We start from the raw sequence: 19901 nt of genomic DNA on the forward strand, positions 1-19901 counted from the left end.
AAAATCCATTTCAGTGCTTCAACTGCCATGATGTACAACATTTTTATTAATAAACAAGAATATGTTATTTTCATTGAGACTATCTTAGAAATTCAGCTCAGGGTGAGAAAGAGCTCTTGGAAGAGAAATTGTAAAATCATCTATGAGTTACAAATTATTAAACGAAAAACAGAAACATAACCCTTTTCCCATCTAAAATGTTTACACATAGGTAGTTCTTTGCTTCCAGTTAAAGGCTAAAATCTTGAACTTGGAAAATGAAAAAAAAAAAGAAAAAAGAAAAGGTAAAATATATATTGTGCCCAGTAGTCACATATTAGTGACTATGAAATTAATTTATTATTATGATGTTCAATACATAATTTGAAGCATGGTTATTCATTTAGATTAACATAACTATAGGTTGAATAGATAATAATTATACATATAGTCTGAATCAAATTATTTTCTAGTGATTAGCTTGTAAAATAATTTTACATAAGTAGAGTTTGTAATAGCAGTTAGAATAAGCATAGGGTAAATCTTTAAAACAGAAAAATAAAGAATAAACAATCTATTTCTTAAATAAGAGACAATTTAGTTACTAAACCTAGGTTCTATTAGATAACCTGCAAACTGAGAAATGATGTTTTTCTCAACATGCTCATGATATGAGTATATTACTAGTTTGGAAACTTGATAATATACTGTACCCTTGAGTAAACAATTTAGTCCATTTATTGTTAGGAAAAAATTGCCTTACAAGTTATATGTGAATTTTGTGTAATGTTCTAATAATTGTAAAAAGAAGTTAAGAATTAAAATTTTGATTGTAAAATAATAATATTATAGCTTTAATGAATAAAATGTCCCAAATCTTGCAGTTTCAGAATGGCAAATGCCAAAGTTTGTTAATACTTTAAAATTTGTAAACCTCTTTTTATTATCTGCTGGTGTAGTTCTTATTTACAGTTAGAAATGAGGAAATTTAAGCTTTGTAAATATTAAAAGCAAGCTTTTATTAATGGATAACTAAAGATCATTGTATATTTGCCTTAGTAGAAGATGCCCTTGTGGTAAAGAACAGACTTTGAGTCAGCAAACAATGGATAGAAATATTGTCTTCACTATTTATTTGCTGTAGAACTTGGACCAAACTTATACAATATCTTTTCTAAGTTCTTCATGAGTAAAATGAGACAGCAATACTCATTTAAATATTTAAATTAGATAGTATATTTAAGAGCATTGTATTGTTTAATTGGAATTATTATTATTTTACATTTTTATTATTTTTAATATAAATTTATTTATTTTAATTGGAGATTCATTACTTTTGCATTTTTAAATAGCCAATGAGTATGAAAACAAGTCCAAAAAATGCATCTGGCATTCCCTGCTTACTTACCAGTAGCAGTCATATCCAACTCTTTGCAACCCCGTGGACTGTAGCCTGCCAGGCTCCTCTGTCAATGAGGATTCTCCAGACAAAAGAATACTGGAGTGGGTGACCATTTCCTCCTCCAGGGGAATCTTACCAACCCAGGGATCAAACCCACATCTCTATGTCTCCTGCGTTGGCAGGCGGGTTCTTTACCAAGCACCATCTGCAAATATTATTGCTTAAATATGGCTAAATTGACTTGCCTTCAAATGTGGCAACTTCACTTCCTGACTCCCAAGTTGTTCTCCTGGCTCCTGTGATTTCACCAGTTGATGACCCAGTTGTCTCGGACCCTTCAACTGATGTCCTAGTTGTCCATAATCCTCCAGGTGATGGTCTAGTTGTCTTCGAACCTTCAGCTGAGGTGCTAGTTGTCGCTAATACTCCAGTTGATGATCTAGTTGTCTCTAAACCTACAACAGATGTTTGTGTTGTCCACATCGCCTCAGATGATGGTCCAGTAGTACCTAAACTTACAAGAGAGATTCTAGTCGTTCTTTTCAATCCATCTGTTGATACAGTTGTCCCTAATCTTTCAGCTGATTTTCCACTTGTTCTTGATCCTGTAACAGTGGTCCCTGCTTCTCCAGATGATGGTACAACTGTCTCTGAACCTACAATAGATGGTCCAGTTGTGCCTGATCCTCCAGATCTAATGTTCCCTGTAGCATCAACTGATGATGCAGTGGTTGATGATCTTATATCTCCTTTCCCAGTTGGCCTTGATCCTCTGGCTGATGGTCCAGTTGTTCCTAAGCCTACAAAAGTGATTGTAGTGGTTCCTGTCCATCCATCTGTTGATACAGATGTCCCTCTTCCTTCAAGTGAAGATCCACTTGATCCTGATCTTATAACAGTGGTCTCTGTTTTTGCAGATAAAGGACCAATTGTCTCTGAACTTACAGCAGATGGTCTACTTGCCCCTGATGCTCCAGGTCTAGTGGTTCCTATAGCACCAGCTGAAACTACAGTGGTTGATGAACCTAAATCTCTGGACTCAGTTGTCCATGATTCTACAGTTGATGGTTCTATTGTTCCTGCACCTGAAACAGAGACTTTAGTTGTTCCAGTCAGGTCAACTGATGACCTAATCATCCCTGATGTTCCAGATGATGGTGCATCTGTTCCTGAAACTACAACAGATGTTCTAGTAGTTGTTGTCAGTCTACCTGGTGTTCCAGTTGTCTGTGATCCTGCAACTGATGGTCCACTGGTTCTTGATTCAGTAACACTGGTCTCTTTTTCTCCAGATGATAGTCCACTTGTCCTTAAAGCTACAGCAGATGTTACAGTTGTCCTTGTCATTTCAGATGATGGTGTACTTGTTCCTGAAGCTACACGAGAGATCCTAGTGGTTGTAGTCAGTTCAGCAGGTGATCGAGCTAACCCTGATACTTCACCTGATTTTCCACTTGTTCCTGATCGTATAACAGTAGTCGTTGTTTCTCCAGATAAAGGACCAGCTGTTTCTAAATCAACACTAGATATTCTAGAAGCTATTGTCAGTCCACCTGCTGAACCGGTGGTTAGTGAAACTTCAGCTGATGTTGTACGTGTTTTTGATTCAATAACAGTGGTCCTTCTTTCTCCTGCTCCTGCGGTGGATGGTTCAGCGGTTCTAGGTGCTCCAGATAAAGGTACGCTGGTTCCTGACCCTATAACAGGTGCCCCTGTTGCTCCAGACGATGGGGAAGTGGTCCCTGGACCTTGACCACGCGTTCCGGTTGCTTCCGAACTTCCTGCTGATGATCCAGGGGTCACTGGTGCTCCAGAGACAGGTACGTTGGTTCCTGATATTACAGTGGTCCTGGTTTCTCCTGAGAATGGGGCAGTAGCCGCTGACCCTGCACCACTTCTTCCGGTTGCTGCAGATCCTCCTGGTGTGGAGCCAGGCAAGCCTGATACTCCAGTTGAAGGTAGACCGGGCTCAGAGCCTGTTACAGCACTCGTTCCTGTAACCCCAGGCAATAGGGTGGTGGACTCGGAAAGTGCGCCAGGTTGTTGAGGGGTTGCTGACCCTCCAGGTACGGATGACCTGCTTCCTGATGTTTCAGCTGAAGGCACACTGGTTCCCAGTCCTCCAGCAGCCGTCCCTGCAGCTGCAGCTAATCTGGCAGTTTGCTGGGAATCTACACCCGCTGTCCCCGCTCCTGCTGACCTTCCTGTGGTTGATCCAGGTGTCGCGGGTATTCCAGCGGAGGAGAAACGGGTGCCGGATTGCCCAGCCGTAGTCCCTGTGGCTCCAGAGAAGGCGACAGTGGGCTGAGAACCCTCACTAGATACTGCAGTTGCTCCCGACCTTCCTGCTGAGGATCCAGGGCTCACTGCTGCTCCGGATAGAGGTACGCTGGTTCCAGATCGGAAGGCATCAGTCCCTGTTGCTCCAGAAACCTGGACAGGGGTTTCTGCACCGACGCCAGGTCCTGCAGTTGCTGATGACCCTCCTGGTGATGATCCAGGGCTCACTGCTCCTCCAGATAAAGGTAAGCTGGTCCCAGATCTTATGAAATCAGTCCCCGTTGCTCCAGATAGGGTGACGGTGGGCTCTGAACTGACAGGAGGTCTCCCCTTGCTCCTGCTCCTGCTCCTGCTCCTGCGGTGGATGGTTCAGGGGTTCCAGGTGCTCCAGATAAAGGTACGCTGGTTCCTGACCCTATAACAGGTGCCCCTGTTGCTCCAGACGATGGGGAAGTGGTCCCTGGACCTTGACCACGCGTTCCGGTTGCTTCCGAACTTCCTGCTGATGATCCAGGGGTCACTGGTGCTCCAGAGACAGGTACGTTGGTTCCTGATATAACAGTGGTCCTGGTTTCTCCTGAGAATGGGGCAGTAGCCGCTGACCCTGCACCACTTCTTCCGGTTGCTGCAGATCCTCCTGGTGTGGAGCCAGGCAAGCCTGATACTCCAGTTGAAGGTAGACCGGGCTCAGAGCCTGTTACAGCACTCGTTCCTGTAACCCCAGGCAATTGGGTGGTGGACTCGGAAAGTGCGCCAGGTTGTTGAGGGGTTGCTGACCCTCCAGGTACGGATGACCTGCTTCCTGATGTTTCAGCTGAAGGCACACTGGTTCCCAGTCCTCCAGCAGCCGTCCCTGCAGCTGCAGCTAATCTGGCAGTTTGCTGGGAATCTACACCCGCTGTCCCCGCTCCTGCTGACCTTCCTGTGGTTGATCCAGGTGTCGCGGGTATTCCAGCGGAGGAGAAACGGGTGCCGGATTGCCCAGCCGTAGTCCCTGTGGCTCCAGAGAAGGCGACAGTGGGCTGAGAACCCTCACTAGATACTGCAGTTGCTCCCGACCTTCCTGCTGAGGATCCAGGGCTCACTGCTGCTCCGGATAGAGGTACGCTGGTTCCAGATCGGAAGGCATCAGTCCCTGTTGCTCCAGAAACCTGGACAGGGTTTCTGCACCGACGCCAGGTCCTGCAGTTGCTGATGACCCTCCTGGTGATGATCCAGGGCTCACTGCTCCTCCAGATAAAGGTAAGCTGGTCCCAGATCTTATGAAATCAGTCCCCGTTGCTCCAGATAGGGTGACGGTGGGCTCTGAACTGACAGGAGGTCTCCCCTTGCTCCTGCTCCTGCTCCTGCTCCTGCGGTGGATGGTTCAGGGTTCCAGGTGCTCCAGTTAAAGGTACGCTGGTTCCTGACCCTATAACAGGTGCCCCTGTTGCTCCAGACGATGGGGAAGTGGTCCCTGGACCTTGACCACGCGTTCCGGTTGCTTCCGAACTTCCTGCTGATGATCCAGGGGTCACTGGTGCTCCAGAGACAGGTACGTTGGTTCCTGATATTACAGTGGTCCTGGTTTCTCCTGAGAATGGGGCAGTAGCCGCTGACCCTGCACCACTTCTTCCGGTTGCTGCAGATCCTCCTGGTGTGGAGCCAGGCAAGCCTGATACTCCAGTTGAAGGTAGACCGGGCTCAGAGCCTGTTACAGCACTCGTTCCTGTAACCCCAGGCAACAGGGTGGTGGACTCGGAAAGTGCGCCAGGTTGTTGAGGGGTTGCTGACCCTCCAGGTACGGATGACCTGCTTCCTGATGTTTCAGCTGAAGGCACACTGGTTCCCAGTCCTCCAGCAGCCGTCCCTGCAGCTGCAGCTAATCTGGCAGTTTGCTGGGAATCTACACCCGCTGTCCCCGCTCCTGCTGACCTTCCTGTGGTTGATCCAGGTGTCGCGGGTATTCCAGCGGAGGAGAAACGGGTGCCGGATTGCCCAGCCGTAGTCCCTGTGGCTCCAGAGAAGGCGACAGTGGGCTGAGAACCCTCACTAGATACTGCAGTTGCTCCCGACCTTCCTGCTGAGGATCCAGGGCTCACTGCTGCTCCGGATAGAGGTACGCTGGTTCCAGATCGGAAGGCATCAGTCCCTGTTGCTCCAGAAACCTGGACAGGGTTTCTGCACCGACGCCAGGTCCTGCAGTTGCTGATGACCCTCCTGGTGATGATCCAGGGCTCACTGCTCCTCCAGATAAAGGTAAGCTGGTCCCAGATCTTATGAAATCAGTCCCCGTTGCTCCAGATAGGGTGACGGTGGGCTCTGAACTGACAGGAGGTCTCCCCCTTGCTCCTGCTCCTGCTCCTGCTCCTGCGGTGGATGGTTCAGGGGTTCCAGGTGCTCCAGTTAAAGGTACGCTGGTTCCTGACCCTATAACAGGTGCCCCTGTTGCTCCAGACGATGGGGAAGTGGTCCCTGGACCTTGACCACGCGTTCCGGTTGCTTCCGAACTTCCTGCTGATGATCCAGGGGTCACTGGTGCTCCAGAGACAGGTACGTTGGTTCCTGATATTACAGTGGTCCTGGTTTCTCCTGAGAATGGGGCAGTAGCCGCTGACCCTGCACCACTTCTTCCGGTTGCTGCAGATCCTCCTGGTGTGGAGCCAGGCAAGCCTGATACTCCAGTTGAAGGTAGACCGGGCTCAGAGCCTGTTACAGCACTCGTTCCTGTAACCCCAGGCAATTGGGTGGTGGACTCGGAAAGTGCGCCAGGTTGTTGAGGGGTTGCTGACCCTCCAGGTACGGATGACCTGCTTCCTGATGTTTCAGCTGAAGGCACACTGGTTCCCAGTCCTCCAGCAGCCGTCCCTGCAGCTGCAGCTAATCTGGCAGTTTGCTGGGAATCTACACCCGCTGTCCCCGCTCCTGCTGACCTTCCTGTGGTTGATCCAGGTGTCGCGGGTATTCCAGCGGAGGAGAAACGGGTGCCGGATTGCCCAGCCGTAGTCCCTGTGGCTCCAGAGAAGGCGACAGTGGGCTGAGAACCTCACTAGATACTGCAGTTGCTCCCGACCTTCCTGCTGAGGATCCAGGGCTCACTGCTGCTCCGGATAGAGGTACGCTGGTTCCAGATCGGAAGGCATCAGTCCCTGTTGCTCCAGAAACCTGGACAGGGGTTTCTGCACCGACGCCAGGTCCTGCAGTTGCTGATGACCCTCCTGGTGATGATCCAGGGCTCACTGCTCCTCCAGATAAAGGTAAGCTGGTCCCAGATCTTATGAAATCAGTCCCCGTTGCTCCAGATAGGGTGACGGTGGGCTCTGAACTGACAGGAGGTCTCCCCCTTGCTCCTGCTCCTGCTCCTGCTCCTGCGGTGGATGGTTCAGGGGTTCCAGGTGCTCCAGATAAAGGTACGCTGGTTCCTGACCCTATAACAGGTGCCCCTGTTGCTCCAGACGATGGGGAAGTGGTCCCTGGACCTTGACCACGCGTTCCGGTTGCTTCCGAACTTCCTGCTGATGATCCAGGGGTCACTGGTGCTCCAGAGACAGGTACGTTGGTTCCTGATATAACAGTGGTCCTGGTTTCTCCTGAGAATGGGGCAGTAGCCGCTGACCCTGCACCACTTCTTCCGGTTGCTGCAGATCCTCCTGGTGTGGAGCCAGGCAAGCCTGATACTCCAGTTGAAGGTAGACCGGGCTCAGAGCCTGTTACAGCACTCGTTCCTGTAACCCCAGGCAACAGGGTGGTGGACTCGGAAAGTGCGCCAGGTTGTTGAGGGGTTGCTGACCCTCCAGGTACGGATGACCTGCTTCCTGATGTTTCAGCTGAAGGCACACTGGTTCCCAGTCCTCCAGCAGCCGTCCCTGCAGCTGCAGCTAATCTGGCAGTTTGCTGGGAATCTACACCCGCTGTCCCCGCTCCTGCTGACCTTCCTGTGGTTGATCCAGGTGTCGCGGGTATTCCAGCGGAGGAGAAACGGGTGCCGGATTGCCCAGCCGTAGTCCCTGTGGCTCCAGAGAAGGCGACAGTGGGCTGAGAACCTCACTAGATACTGCAGTTGCTCCCGACCTTCCTGCTGAGGATCCAGGGCTCACTGCTGCTCCGGATAGAGGTACGCTGGTTCCAGATCGGAAGGCATCAGTCCCTGTTGCTCCAGAAACCTGGACAGGGTTTCTGCACCGACGCCAGGTCCTGCAGTTGCTGATGACCCTCCTGGTGATGATCCAGGGCTCACTGCTCCTCCAGATAAAGGTAAGCTGGTCCCAGATCTTATGAAATCAGTCCCCGTTGCTCCAGATAGGGTGACGGTGGGCTCTGAACTGACAGGAGGTCTCCCCCTTGCTCCTGCTCCTGCTCCTGCTCCTGCGGTGGATGGTTCAGGGGTTCCAGGTGCTCCAGATAAAGGTACGCTGGTTCCTGACCCTATAACAGGTGCCCCTGTTGCTCCAGACGATGGGGAAGTGGTCCTGGACCTTGACCACGCGTTCCGGTTGCTTCCGAACTTCCTGCTGATGATCCAGGGGTCACTGGTGCTCCAGAGACAGGTACGTTGGTTCCTGATATTACAGTGGTCCTGGTTTCTCCTGAGAATGGGGCAGTAGCCGCTGACCCTGCACCACTTCTTCCGGTTGCTGCAGATCCTCCTGGTGTGGAGCCAGGCAAGCCTGATACTCCAGTTGAAGGTAGACCGGGCTCAGAGCCTGTTACAGCACTCGTTCCTGTATCCCCAGGCAATAGGGTGGTGGACTCGGAAAGTGCGCCAGGTTGTTGAGGGGTTGCTGACCCTCCAGGTACGGATGACCTGCTTCCTGATGTTTCAGCTGAAGGCACACTGGTTCCCAGTCCTCCAGCAGCCGTCCCTGCAGCTGCAGCTAATCTGGCAGTTTGCTGGGAATCTACACCCGCTGTCCCCGCTCCTGCTGACCTTCCTGTGGTTGATCCAGGTGTCGCGGGTATTCCAGCGGAGGAGAAACGGGTGCCGGATTGCCCAGCCGTAGTCCCTGTGGCTCCAGAGAAGGCGACAGTGGGCTGAGAACCCTCACTAGATACTGCAGTTGCTCCCGACCTTCCTGCTGAGGATCCAGGGCTCACTGCTGCTCCGGATAGAGGTACGCTGGTTCCAGATCGGAAGGCATCAGTCCCTGTTGCTCCAGAAACCTGGACAGGGTTTCTGCACCGACGCCAGGTCCTGCAGTTGCTGATGACCCTCCTGGTGATGATCCAGGGCTCACTGCTCCTCCAGATAAAGGTAAGCTGGTCCCAGATCTTATGAAATCAGTCCCGTTGCTCCAGATAGGGTGACGGTGGGCTCTGAACTGACAGGAGGTCTCCCCTTGCTCCTGCTCCTGCTCCTGCTCCTGCGGTGGATGGTTCAGGGGTTCCAGGTGCTCCAGATAAAGGTACGCTGGTTCCTGACCCTATAACAGGTGCCCCTGTTGCTCCAGACGATGGGGAAGTGGTCCCTGGACCTTGACCACGCGTTCCGGTTGCTTCCGAACTTCCTGCTGATGATCCAGGGGTCACTGGTGCTCCAGAGACAGGTACGTTGGTTCCTGATATTACAGTGGTCCTGGTTTCTCCTGAGAATGGGGCAGTAGCCGCTGACCCTGCACCACTTCTTCCGGTTGCTGCAGATCCTCCTGGTGTGGAGCCAGGCAAGCCTGATACTCCAGTTGAAGGTAGACCGGGCTCAGAGCCTGTTACAGCACTCGTTCCTGTAACCCCAGGCAATTGGGTGGTGGACTCGGAAAGTGCGCCAGGTTGTTGAGGGGTTGCTGACCCTCCAGGTACGGATGACCTGCTTCCTGATGTTTCAGCTGAAGGCACACTGGTTCCCAGTCCTCCAGCAGCCGTCCCTGCAGCTGCAGCTAATCTGGCAGTTTGCTGGGAATCTACACCCGCTGTCCCCGCTCCTGCTGACCTTCCTGTGGTTGATCCAGGTGTCGCGGGTATTCCAGCGGAGGAGAAACGGGTGCCGGATTGCCCAGCCGTAGTCCCTGTGGCTCCAGAGAAGGCGACAGTGGGCTGAGAACCCTCACTAGATACTGCAGTTGCTCCCGACCTTCCTGCTGAGGATCCAGGGCTCACTGCTGCTCCGGATAGAGGTACGCTGGTTCCAGATCGGAAGGCATCAGTCCCTGTTGCTCCAGAAACCTGGACAGGGGTTTCTGCACCGACGCCAGGTCCTGCAGTTGCTGATGACCCTCCTGGTGATGATCCAGGGCTCACTGCTCCTCCAGATAAAGGTAAGCTGGTCCCAGATCTTATGAAATCAGTCCCGTTGCTCCAGATAGGGTGACGGTGGGCTCTGAACTGACAGGAGGTCTCCCCTTGCTCCTGCTCCTGCTCCTGCTCCTGCGGTGGATGGTTCAGGGGTTCCAGGTGCTCCAGATAAAGGTACGCTGGTTCCTGACCCTATAACAGGTGCCCCTGTTGCTCCAGACGATGGGGAAGTGGTCCCTGGACCTTGACCACGCGTTCCGGTTGCTTCCGAACTTCCTGCTGATGATCCAGGGGTCACTGGTGCTCCAGAGACAGGTACGTTGGTTCCTGATATTACAGTGGTCCTGGTTTCTCCTGAGAATGGGGCAGTAGCCGCTGACCCTGCACCACTTCTTCCGGTTGCTGCAGATCCTCCTGGTGTGGAGCCAGGCAAGCCTGATACTCCAGTTGAAGGTAGACCGGGCTCAGAGCCTGTTACAGCACTCGTTCCTGTAACCCCAGGCAATTGGGTGGTGGACTCGGAAAGTGCGCCAGGTTGTTGAGGGGTTGCTGACCCTCCAGGTACGGATGACCTGCTTCCTGATGTTTCAGCTGAAGGCACACTGGTTCCCAGTCCTCCAGCAGCCGTCCCTGCAGCTGCAGCTAATCTGGCAGTTTGCTGGGAATCTACACCCGCTGTCCCCGCTCCTGCTGACCTTCCTGTGGTTGATCCAGGTGTCGCGGGTATTCCAGCGGAGGAGAAACGGGTGCCGGATTGCCCAGCCGTAGTCCCTGTGGCTCCAGAGAAGGCGACAGTGGGCTGAGAACCCTCACTAGATACTGCAGTTGCTCCCGACCTTCCTGCTGAGGATCCAGGGCTCACTGCTGCTCCGGATAGAGGTACGCTGGTTCCAGATCGGAAGGCATCAGTCCCTGTTGCTCCAGAAACCTGGACAGGGGTTTCTGCACCGACGCCAGGTCCTGCAGTTGCTGATGACCCTCCTGGTGATGATCCAGGGCTCACTGCTCCTCCAGATAAAGGTAAGCTGGTCCCAGATCTTATGAAATCAGTCCCGTTGCTCCAGATAGGGTGACGGTGGGCTCTGAACTGACAGGAGGTCTCCCCCTTGCTCCTGCTCCTGCTCCTGCTCCTGCGGTGGATGGTTCAGGGGTTCCAGGTGCTCCAGATAAAGGTACGCTGGTTCCTGACCCTATAACAGGTGCCCCTGTTGCTCCAGACGATGGGGAAGTGGTCCCTGGACCTTGACCACGCGTTCCGGTTGCTTCCGAACTTCCTGCTGATGATCCAGGGGTCACTGGTGCTCCAGAGACAGGTACGTTGGTTCCTGATATTACAGTGGTCCTGGTTTCTCCTGAGAATGGGGCAGTAGCCGCTGACCCTGCACCACTTCTTCCGGTTGCTGCAGATCCTCCTGGTGTGGAGCCAGGCAAGCCTGATACTCCAGTTGAAGGTAGACCGGGCTCAGAGCCTGTTACAGCACTCGTTCCTGTAACCCCAGGCAATTGGGTGGTGGACTCGGAAAGTGCGCCAGGTTGTTGAGGGGTTGCTGACCCTCCAGGTACGGATGACCTGCTTCCTGATGTTTCAGCTGAAGGCACACTGGTTCCCAGTCCTCCAGCAGCCGTCCCTGCAGCTGCAGCTAATCTGGCAGTTTGCTGGGAATCTACACCCGCTGTCCCCGCTCCTGCTGACCTTCCTGTGGTTGATCCAGGTGTCGCGGGTATTCCAGCGGAGGAGAAACGGGTGCCGGATTGCCCAGCCGTAGTCCCTGTGGCTCCAGAGAAGGCGACAGTGGGCTGAGAACCCTCACTAGATACTGCAGTTGCTCCCGACCTTCCTGCTGAGGATCCAGGGCTCACTGCTGCTCCGGATAGAGGTACGCTGGTTCCAGATCGGAAGGCATCAGTCCCTGTTGCTCCAGAAACCTGGACAGGGGTTTCTGCACCGACGCCAGGTCCTGCAGTTGCTGATGACCCTCCTGGTGATGATCCAGGGCTCACTGCTCCTCCAGATAAAGGTAAGCTGGTCCCAGATCTTATGAAATCAGTCCCCGTTGCTCCAGATAGGGTGACGGTGGGCTCTGAACTGACAGGAGGTCTCCCCTTGCTCCTGCTCCTGCTCCTGCTCCTGCGGTGGATGGTTCAGGGTTCCAGGTGCTCCAGATAAAGGTACGCTGGTTCCTGACCCTATAACAGGTGCCCCTGTTGCTCCAGACGATGGGGAAGTGGTCCCTGGACCTTGACCACGCGTTCCGGTTGCTTCCGAACTTCCTGCTGATGATCCAGGGGTCACTGGTGCTCCAGAGACAGGTACGTTGGTTCCTGATATTACAGTGGTCCTGGTTTCTCCTGAGAATGGGGCAGTAGCCGCTGACCCTGCACCACTTCTTCCGGTTGCTGCAGATCCTCCTGGTGTGGAGCCAGGCAAGCCTGATACTCCAGTTGAAGGTAGACCGGGCTCAGAGCCTGTTACAGCACTCGTTCCTGTAACCCCAGGCAACAGGGTGGTGGACTCGGAAAGTGCGCCAGGTTGTTGAGGGTTGCTGACCCTCCAGGTACGGATGACCTGCTTCCTGATGTTTCAGCTGAAGGCACACTGGTTCCCAGTCCTCCAGCAGCCGTCCCTGCAGCTGCAGCTAATCTGGCAGTTTGCTGGGAATCTACACCCGCTGTCCCCGCTCCTGCTGACCTTCCTGTGGTTGATCCAGGTGTCGCGGGTATTCCAGCGGAGGAGAAACGGGTGCCGGATTGCCCAGCCGTAGTCCCTGTGGCTCCAGAGAAGGCGACAGTGGGCTGAGAACCCTCACTAGATACTGCAGTTGCTCCCGACCTTCCTGCTGAGGATCCAGGGCTCACTGCTGCTCCGGATAGAGGTACGCTGGTTCCAGATCTGAAGGCATCAGTCCCTGTTGCTCCAGAAACCTGGACAGGGGTTTCTGCACCGACGCCAGGTCCTGCAGTTGCTGATGACCCTCCTGGTGATGATCCAGGGCTCACTGCTCCTCCAGATAAAGGTAAGCTGGTCCCAGATCTTATGAAATCAGTCCCCGTTGCTCCAGATAGGGGTGACGGTGGGCTCTGAACTGACAGGAGGTCTCCCCTTGCTCCTGCTCCTGCTCCTGCTCCTGCGGTGGATGGTTCAGGGGTTCCAGGTGCTCCAGATAAAGGTACGCTGGTTCCTGACCCTATAACAGGTGCCCCTGTTGCTCCAGACGATGGGGAAGTGGTCCCTGGACCTTGACCACGCGTTCCGGTTGCTTCCGAACTTCCTGCCGATGATCCAGGGGTCACTGGTGCTCCAGAGACAGGTACGTTGGTTCCTGATATTACAGTGGTCCTGGTTTCTCCTGAGAATGGGGCAGTAGCCGCTGACCCTGCACCACTTCTTCCGGTTGCTGCAGATCCTCCTGGTGTGGAGCCAGGCAAGCCTGATACTCCAGTTGAAGGTAGACCGGGCTCAGAGCCTATTCAGCACTCGTTCCTGTAACCCCAGGCAACAGGGTGGTGGACTCGGAAAGTGCGCCAGGTTGTTGAGGGGTTGCTGACCCTCCAGGTACGGATGACCTGCTTCCTGATGTTTCAGCTGAAGGCACACTGGTTCCCAGTCCTCCAGCAGCCGTCCCTGCAGCTGCAGCTAATCTGGCAGTTTGCTGGGAATCTACACCCGCTGTCCCCGCTCCTGCTGACCTTCCTGTGGTTGATCCAGGTGTCGCGGGTATTCCAGCGGAGGAGAAACGGGTGCCGGATTGTCCAGCCGTAGTCCCTGTGGCTCCAGAGAAGGCGACAGTGGGCTGAGAACCTCACTAGATACTGCAGTTGCTCCCGACCTTCCTGCTGAGGATCCAGGGCTCACTGCTGCTCCGGATAGAGGTACGCTGGTTCCAGATCGGAAGGCATCAGTCCCTGTTGGCTCCAGAAACCTGGACAGGGGTTTCTGCACCGACGCCAGGTCCTGCAGTTGCTGATGACCCTCCTGGTGATGATCCAGGGCTCACTGCTCCTCCAGATAAAGGTAAGCTGGTCCCAGATCTTATGAAATCAGTCCCCGTTGCTCCAGATAGGGTGACGGTGGGCTCTGAACTGACAGGAGGTCTCCCCCTTGCTCCTGCTCCTGCTCCTGCGGTGGATGGTTCAGGGGTTCCAGGTGCTCCAGATAAAGGTACGCTGGTTCCTGACCCTATAACAGGTGCCCCTGTTGCTCCAGACGATGGGGAAGTGGTCCCTGGACCTTGACCACGCGTTCCGGTTGCTTCCGAACTTCCTGCTGATGATCCAGGGGTCACTGGTGCTCCAGAGACAGGTACGTTGGTTCCTGATATTACAGTGGTCCTGGTTTCTCCTGAGAATGGGGCAGTAGCCGCTGACCCTGCACCACTTCTTCCGGTTGCTGCAGATCCTCCTGGTGTGGAGCCAGGCAAGCCTGATACTCCAGTTGAAGGTAGACCGGGCTCAGAGCCTGTTACAGCACTCGTTCCTGTAACCCCAGGCAACAGGGTGGTGGACTCGGAAAGTGCGCCAGGTTGTTGAGGGGTTGCTGACCCTCCAGGTACGGATGACCTGCTTCCTGATGTTTCAGCTGAAGGCACACTGGTTCCCAGTCCTCCAGCAGCCGTCCCTGCAGCTGCAGCTAATCTGGCAGTTTGCTGGGAATCTACACCCGCTGTCCCCGCTCCTGCTGACCTTCCTGTGGTTGATCCAGGTGTCGCGGGTATTCCAGCGGAGGAGAAACGGGTGCCAGATTGCCCAGCCGTAGTCCCTGTGGCTCCAGAGAAGGCGACAGTGGGCTGAGAACCCTCACTAGATACTGCAGTTGCTCCCGACCTTCCTGCTGAGGATCCAGGGCTCACTGCTGCTCCGGATAGAGGTACGCTGGTTCCAGATCGGAAGGCATCAGTCCCTGTTGCTCCAGAAACCTGGACAGGGGTTTCTGCACCGGCCAGGTCCTGCAGTTGCTGATGACCCTCCTGGTGATGATCCAGGGCTCACTGCTCCTCCAGATAAAGGCAAGCTGGTCCCAGATCTTATGAAATCAGTCCCCGTTGCTCCAGATAGGGTGACGGTGGGCTCTGAACTGACAGGAGGTCTCCCCTTGCTCCTGCTCCTGCGGTGGATGGTTCAGGGGTTCCAGGTGCTCCAGATAAAGGTACGCTGGTTCCTGACCCTATAACAGGTGCCCCTGTTGCTCCAGACGATGGGGAAGTGGTCCCTGGACCTTGACCACGCGTTCCGGTTGCTTCCCGACCTTCCTGCTGATGATCCAGGGGTCACTGGTGCTCCAGAGACAGGTACGTTGGTTCCTGATATTACAGTGGTCCTGGTTTCTCCTGAGAATGGGGCAGTAGCCGCTGACCCTGCACCACTTCTTCCGGTTGCTGCAGATCCTCCTGGTGTGGAGCCAGGCAAGCCTGATACTCCAGTTGAAGGTAGACCGGGCTCAGAGCCTATTACAGCACTCGTTCCTGTAACCCCAGGCAATAGGGTGGTGGACTCGGAAAGTGCGCCAGGTTGTTGAGGGGTTGCTGACCCTCCAGGTACGGATGACCTGCTTCCTGATGTTTCAGCTGAAGGCACACTGGTTCCCAGTCCTCCAGCAGCCGTCCCTGCAGCTGCAGCTAATCTGGCAGTTTGCTGGGAATCTACACCCGCTGTCCCCGCTCCTGCTGACCTTCCTGTGGTTGATCCAGGTGTCGCGGGTATTCCAGCGGAGGAGAAACGGGTGCCGGATTGCCCAGCCGTAGTCCCTGTGGCTCCAGAGAAGGCGACAGTGGGCTGAGAACCCTCACTAGATACTGCAGTTGCTCCCGACCTTCCTGCTGATGATCCAGGGCTCACTGCTGCTCCGGATAGAGGTACGCTGGTTCCAGATCTGAAGGCATCAGTCCCTGTTGCTCCAGAAACCTGGACAGGGGTTTCTGCACCGACGCCAGGTCCTGCAGTTGCTGATGACCCTCCTGGTGATGATCCAGGGCTCACTGCTCCTCCAGATAAAGGTAAGCTGGTCCCAGATCTTATGAAATCAGTCCCGTTGCTCCAGATAGGGTGACGGTGGGCTCTGAACTGACAGGAGGTCTCCCCCACTTGCTCCTGCTCCTGCGGTGGATGGTTCAGGGGTTCCAGGTGCTCCAGATAAAGGTGTGCTGGTTCCTGACCCTATAACAGGTGCCCCTGTTGCTCCAGACGATGGGGAAGTGGTCCCTGGACCTTGACCACGCGTTCCGGTTGCCTCGAACTTCCTGCTGATGATCCAGGGGTCACTGGTGCTCCAGAGACAGGTACGTTGGTTCCTGATATAACAGTGGTCCTGGTTTCTCCTGAGAATGGGGCAGTAGCCGCTGACCCTGCACCACTTCTTCCGGTTGCTGCAGATCCTCCTGGTGTGGAGCCAGGCAAGCCTGATACTCCAGTTGAAGGTAGACCGGGCTCAGAGCCTATTACAGCACTCGTTCCTGTAACCCCAGGCAATAGGGTGGTGGACTCGGAAAGTGCGCCAGGTTGTTGAGGGGTTGCTGACCCTCCAGGTACGGATGACCTGCTTCCTGATGTTTCAGCTGAAGGCACACTGGTTCCCAGTCCTCCAGCAGCCGTCCCTGCAGCTGCAGCTAATCTGGCAGTTTGCTGGGAATCTACACCCGCTGTCCCCGCTCCTGCTGACCTTCCTGTGGTTGATCCAGGTGTCGCGGGTATTCCAGCGGAGGAGAAACGGGTGCCGGATTGCCCAGCCGTAGTCCCTGTGGCTCCAGAGAAGGCGACAGTGGGCTGAGAACCCTCACTAGATACTGCAGTTGCTCCCGACCTTCCTGCTGAGGATCCAGGGCTCACTGCTGCTCCGGATAGAGGTACGCTGGTTCCAGATCGGAAGGCATCAGTCCCTGTTGCTCCAGAAACCTGGACAGGGGTTTCTGCACCGACGCCAGGTCCTGCAGTTGCTGATGACCCTCCTGGTGATGATCCAGGGCTCACTGCTCCTCCAGATAAAGGTAAGCTGGTCCCAGATCTTATGAAATCAGTCCCGTTGCTCCAGATAGGGTGACGGTGGGCTCTGAACTGACAGGAGGTCTCCCCTTGCTCCTGCTCCTGCTCCTGCGGTGGATGGTTCAGGGGTTCCAGGTGCTCCAGATAAAGGTACGCTGGTTCCTGACCCTATAACAGGTGCCCCTGTTGCTCCAGACGATGGGGAAGTGGTCCCTGGACCTTGACCACGCGTTCCGGTTGCTTCCGAACTTCCTGCTGATGATCCAGGGGTCACTGGTGCTCCAGAGACAGGTACGTTGGTTCCTGATATTACAGTGGTCCTGGTTTCTCCTGAGAATGGGGCAGTAGCCGCTGACCCTGCACCACTTCTTCCGGTTGCTGCAGATCCTCCTGGTGTGGAGCCAGGCAAGCCTGATACTCCAGTTGAAGGTAGACCGGGCTCAGAGCCTGTTACAGCACTCGTTCCTGTAACCCCAGGCAACAGGGTGGTGGACTCGGAAAGTGCGCCAGGTTGTTGAGGGGTTGCTGACCCTCCAGGTACGGATGACCTGCTTCCTGATGTTTCAGCTGAAGGCACACTGGTTCCCAGTCCTCCAGCAGCCGTCCCTGCAGCTGCAGCTAATCTGGCAGTTTGCTGGGAATCTACACCCGCTGTCCCCGCTCCTGCTGACCTTCCTGTGGTTGATCCAGGTGTCGCGGGTATTCCAGCGGAGGAGAAACGGGTGCCGGATTGCCCAGCCGTAGTCCCTGTGGCTCCAGAGAAGGCGACAGTGGGCTGAGAACCCTCACTAGATACTGCAGTTGCTCCCGACCTTCCTGCTGAGGATCCAGGGCTCACTGCTGCTCCGGATAGAGGTACGCTGGTTCCAGATCGGAAGGCATCAGTCCCTGTTGCTCCAGAAACCTGGACAGGGGTTTCTGCACCGACGCCAGGTCCTGCAGTTGCTGATGACCCTCCTGGTGATGATCCAGGGCTCACTGCTCCTCCAGATAAAGGTAAGCTGGTCCCAGATCTTATGAAATCAGTCCCCGTTGCTCCAGATAGGGTGACGGTGGGCTCTGAACTGACAGGAGGTCTCCCCCTTGCTCCTGCTCCTGCTCCTGCTCCTGCGGTGGATGGTTCAGGGGTTCCAGGTGCTCCAGATAAAGGTACGCTGGTTCCTGACCCTATAACAGGTGCCCCTGTTGCTCCAGACGATGGGGAAGTGGTCCCTGGACCTTGACCACGCGTTCCGGTTGCTTCCGAACTTCCTGCTGATGATCCAGGGGTCACTGGTGCTCCAGAGACAGGTACGTTGGTTCCTGATATAACAGTGGTCCTGGTTTCTCCTGAGAATGGGGCAGTAGCCGCTGACCCTGCACCACTTCTTCCGGTTGCTGCAGATCCTCCTGGTGTGGAGCCAGGCAAGCCTGATACTCCAGTTGAAGGTAGACCGGGCTCAGAGCCTGTTACAGCACTCGTTCCTGTAACCCCAGGCAATTGGGTGGTGGACTCGGAAAGTGCGCCAGGTTGTTGAGGGGTTGCTGACCCTCCAGGTACGGATGACCTGCTTCCTGATGTTTCAGCTGAAGGCACACTGGTTCCCAGTCCTCCAGCAGCCGTCCCTGCAGCTGCAGCTAATCTGGCAGTTTGCTGGGAATCTACACCCGCTGTCCCCGCTCCTGCTGACCTTCCTGTGGTTGATCCAGGTGTCGCGGGTATTCCAGCGGAGGAGAAACGGGTGCCGGATTGCCCAGCCGTAGTCCCTGTGGCTCCAGAGAAGGCGACAGTGGGCTGAGAACCTCACTAGATACTGCAGTTGCTCCCGACCTTCCTGCTGAGGATCCAGGGCTCACTGCTGCTCCGGATAGAGGTACGCTGGTTCCAGATCTGAAGGCATCAGTCCCTGTTGCTCCAGAAACCTGGACAGGGGTTTCTGCACCTACACCAGGTCCTGCAGTTGCTGATGACCCTCCTGGTGATGATCCAGGGCTCACTGCTCCTCCAGATAAAGGTAAGCTGGTCCCAGATCTTATGAAATCAGTCCCCGTTGCTCCAGATAGGGTGACGGTGGGCTCTGAACTGACAGGAGGTCTCCCCCTTGCTCCTGCTCCTGCGGTGGATGGTTCAGGGGTTCCAGGTGCTCCAGATAAAGGTACGCTGGTTCCTGACCCTATAACAGGTGCCCCTGTTGCTCCAGACGATGGGGAAGTGGTCCCTGGACCTTGACCACGCGTTCCGGTTGCTTCCGAACTTCCTGCTGATGATCCAGGGGTCACTGGTGCTCCAGAGACAGGTACGTTGGTTCCTGATATTACAGTGGTCCTGGTTTCTCCTGAGAATGGGGCAGTAGCCGCTGACCCTGCACCACTTCTTCCGGTTGCTGCAGATCCTCCTGGTGTGGAGCCAGGCAAGCCTGATACTCCAGTTGAAGGTAGACCGGGCTCAGAGCCTGTTACAGCACTCGTTCCTGTAACCCCAGGCAACAGGGTGGTGGACTCGGAAAGTGCGCCAGGTTGTTGAGGGGTTGCTGACCCTCCAGGTACGGATGACCTGCTTCCTGATGTTTCAGCTGAAGGCACACTGGTTCCCAGTCCTCCAGCAGCCGTCCCTGCAGCTGCAGCTAATCTGGCAGTTTGCTGGGAATCTACACCCGCTGTCCCCGCTCCTGCTGACCTTCCTGTGGTTGATCCAGGTGTCGCGGGTATTCCAGCGGAGGAGAAACGGGTGCCGGATTGCCCAGCCGTAGTCCCTGTGGCTCCAGAGAAGGCGACAGTGGGCTGAGAACCCTCACTAGATACTGCAGTTGCTCCCGACCTTCCTGCTGAGGATCCAGGGCTCACTGCTGCTCCGGATAGAGGTACGCTGGTTCCAGATCGGAAGGCATCAGTCCCTGTTGCTCCAGAAACCTGGACAGGGGTTTCTGCACCGGCACCAGGTCCTGCAGTTGCTGATGACCCTCCTGGTGATGATCCAGGGCTCACTGCTCCTCCAGATAAAGGTAAGCTGGTCCCAGATCTTATGAAATCAGTCCCCGTTGCTCCAGATAGGGTGACGGTGGGCTCTGAACTGACAGGAGGTCTC

General features: G+C 54.8%; 1 protein-coding gene across 1 annotated transcript in view; it reads right to left on the minus strand.

Moving 5' to 3' along the window:
• The window catches only part of LOC121819176 (mucin-19-like), a 67487-nt gene that overhangs the window by 26856 nt on the left and 20730 nt on the right, over positions 1 to 19901 (minus strand). Inside the window, 28 exon segments of the mRNA XM_042247333.2 lie at positions 1627 to 3985; positions 3988 to 4820; positions 4823 to 4982; positions 4985 to 5037; positions 5040 to 5816; positions 5819 to 6688; positions 6691 to 7686; positions 7689 to 7811; positions 7814 to 8113; positions 8116 to 8808; positions 8811 to 8927; positions 8930 to 8969; positions 8972 to 9924; positions 9927 to 9997; positions 10246 to 10995; positions 11244 to 11993; positions 12339 to 13212; positions 13553 to 13838; positions 14042 to 14264; positions 14799 to 14949; positions 14952 to 15099; positions 15101 to 15891; positions 15894 to 15933; positions 15936 to 16090; positions 16093 to 16878; positions 16881 to 16923; positions 16926 to 18622; positions 18625 to 19899. Coding sequence (XP_042103267.2) covers positions 1627 to 3985; positions 3988 to 4820; positions 4823 to 4982; positions 4985 to 5037; positions 5040 to 5816; positions 5819 to 6688; positions 6691 to 7686; positions 7689 to 7811; positions 7814 to 8113; positions 8116 to 8808; positions 8811 to 8927; positions 8930 to 8969; positions 8972 to 9924; positions 9927 to 9997; positions 10246 to 10995; positions 11244 to 11993; positions 12339 to 13212; positions 13553 to 13838; positions 14042 to 14264; positions 14799 to 14949; positions 14952 to 15099; positions 15101 to 15891; positions 15894 to 15933; positions 15936 to 16090; positions 16093 to 16878; positions 16881 to 16923; positions 16926 to 18622; positions 18625 to 19899 — 16314 coding nt within the window.

The sequence above is a fragment of the Ovis aries genome, chromosome 3, assembly GCF_016772045.2.
Source record: "Ovis aries strain OAR_USU_Benz2616 breed Rambouillet chromosome 3, ARS-UI_Ramb_v3.0, whole genome shotgun sequence".
Classification (NCBI taxonomy): domain Eukaryota; kingdom Metazoa; phylum Chordata; class Mammalia; order Artiodactyla; family Bovidae; genus Ovis; species Ovis aries.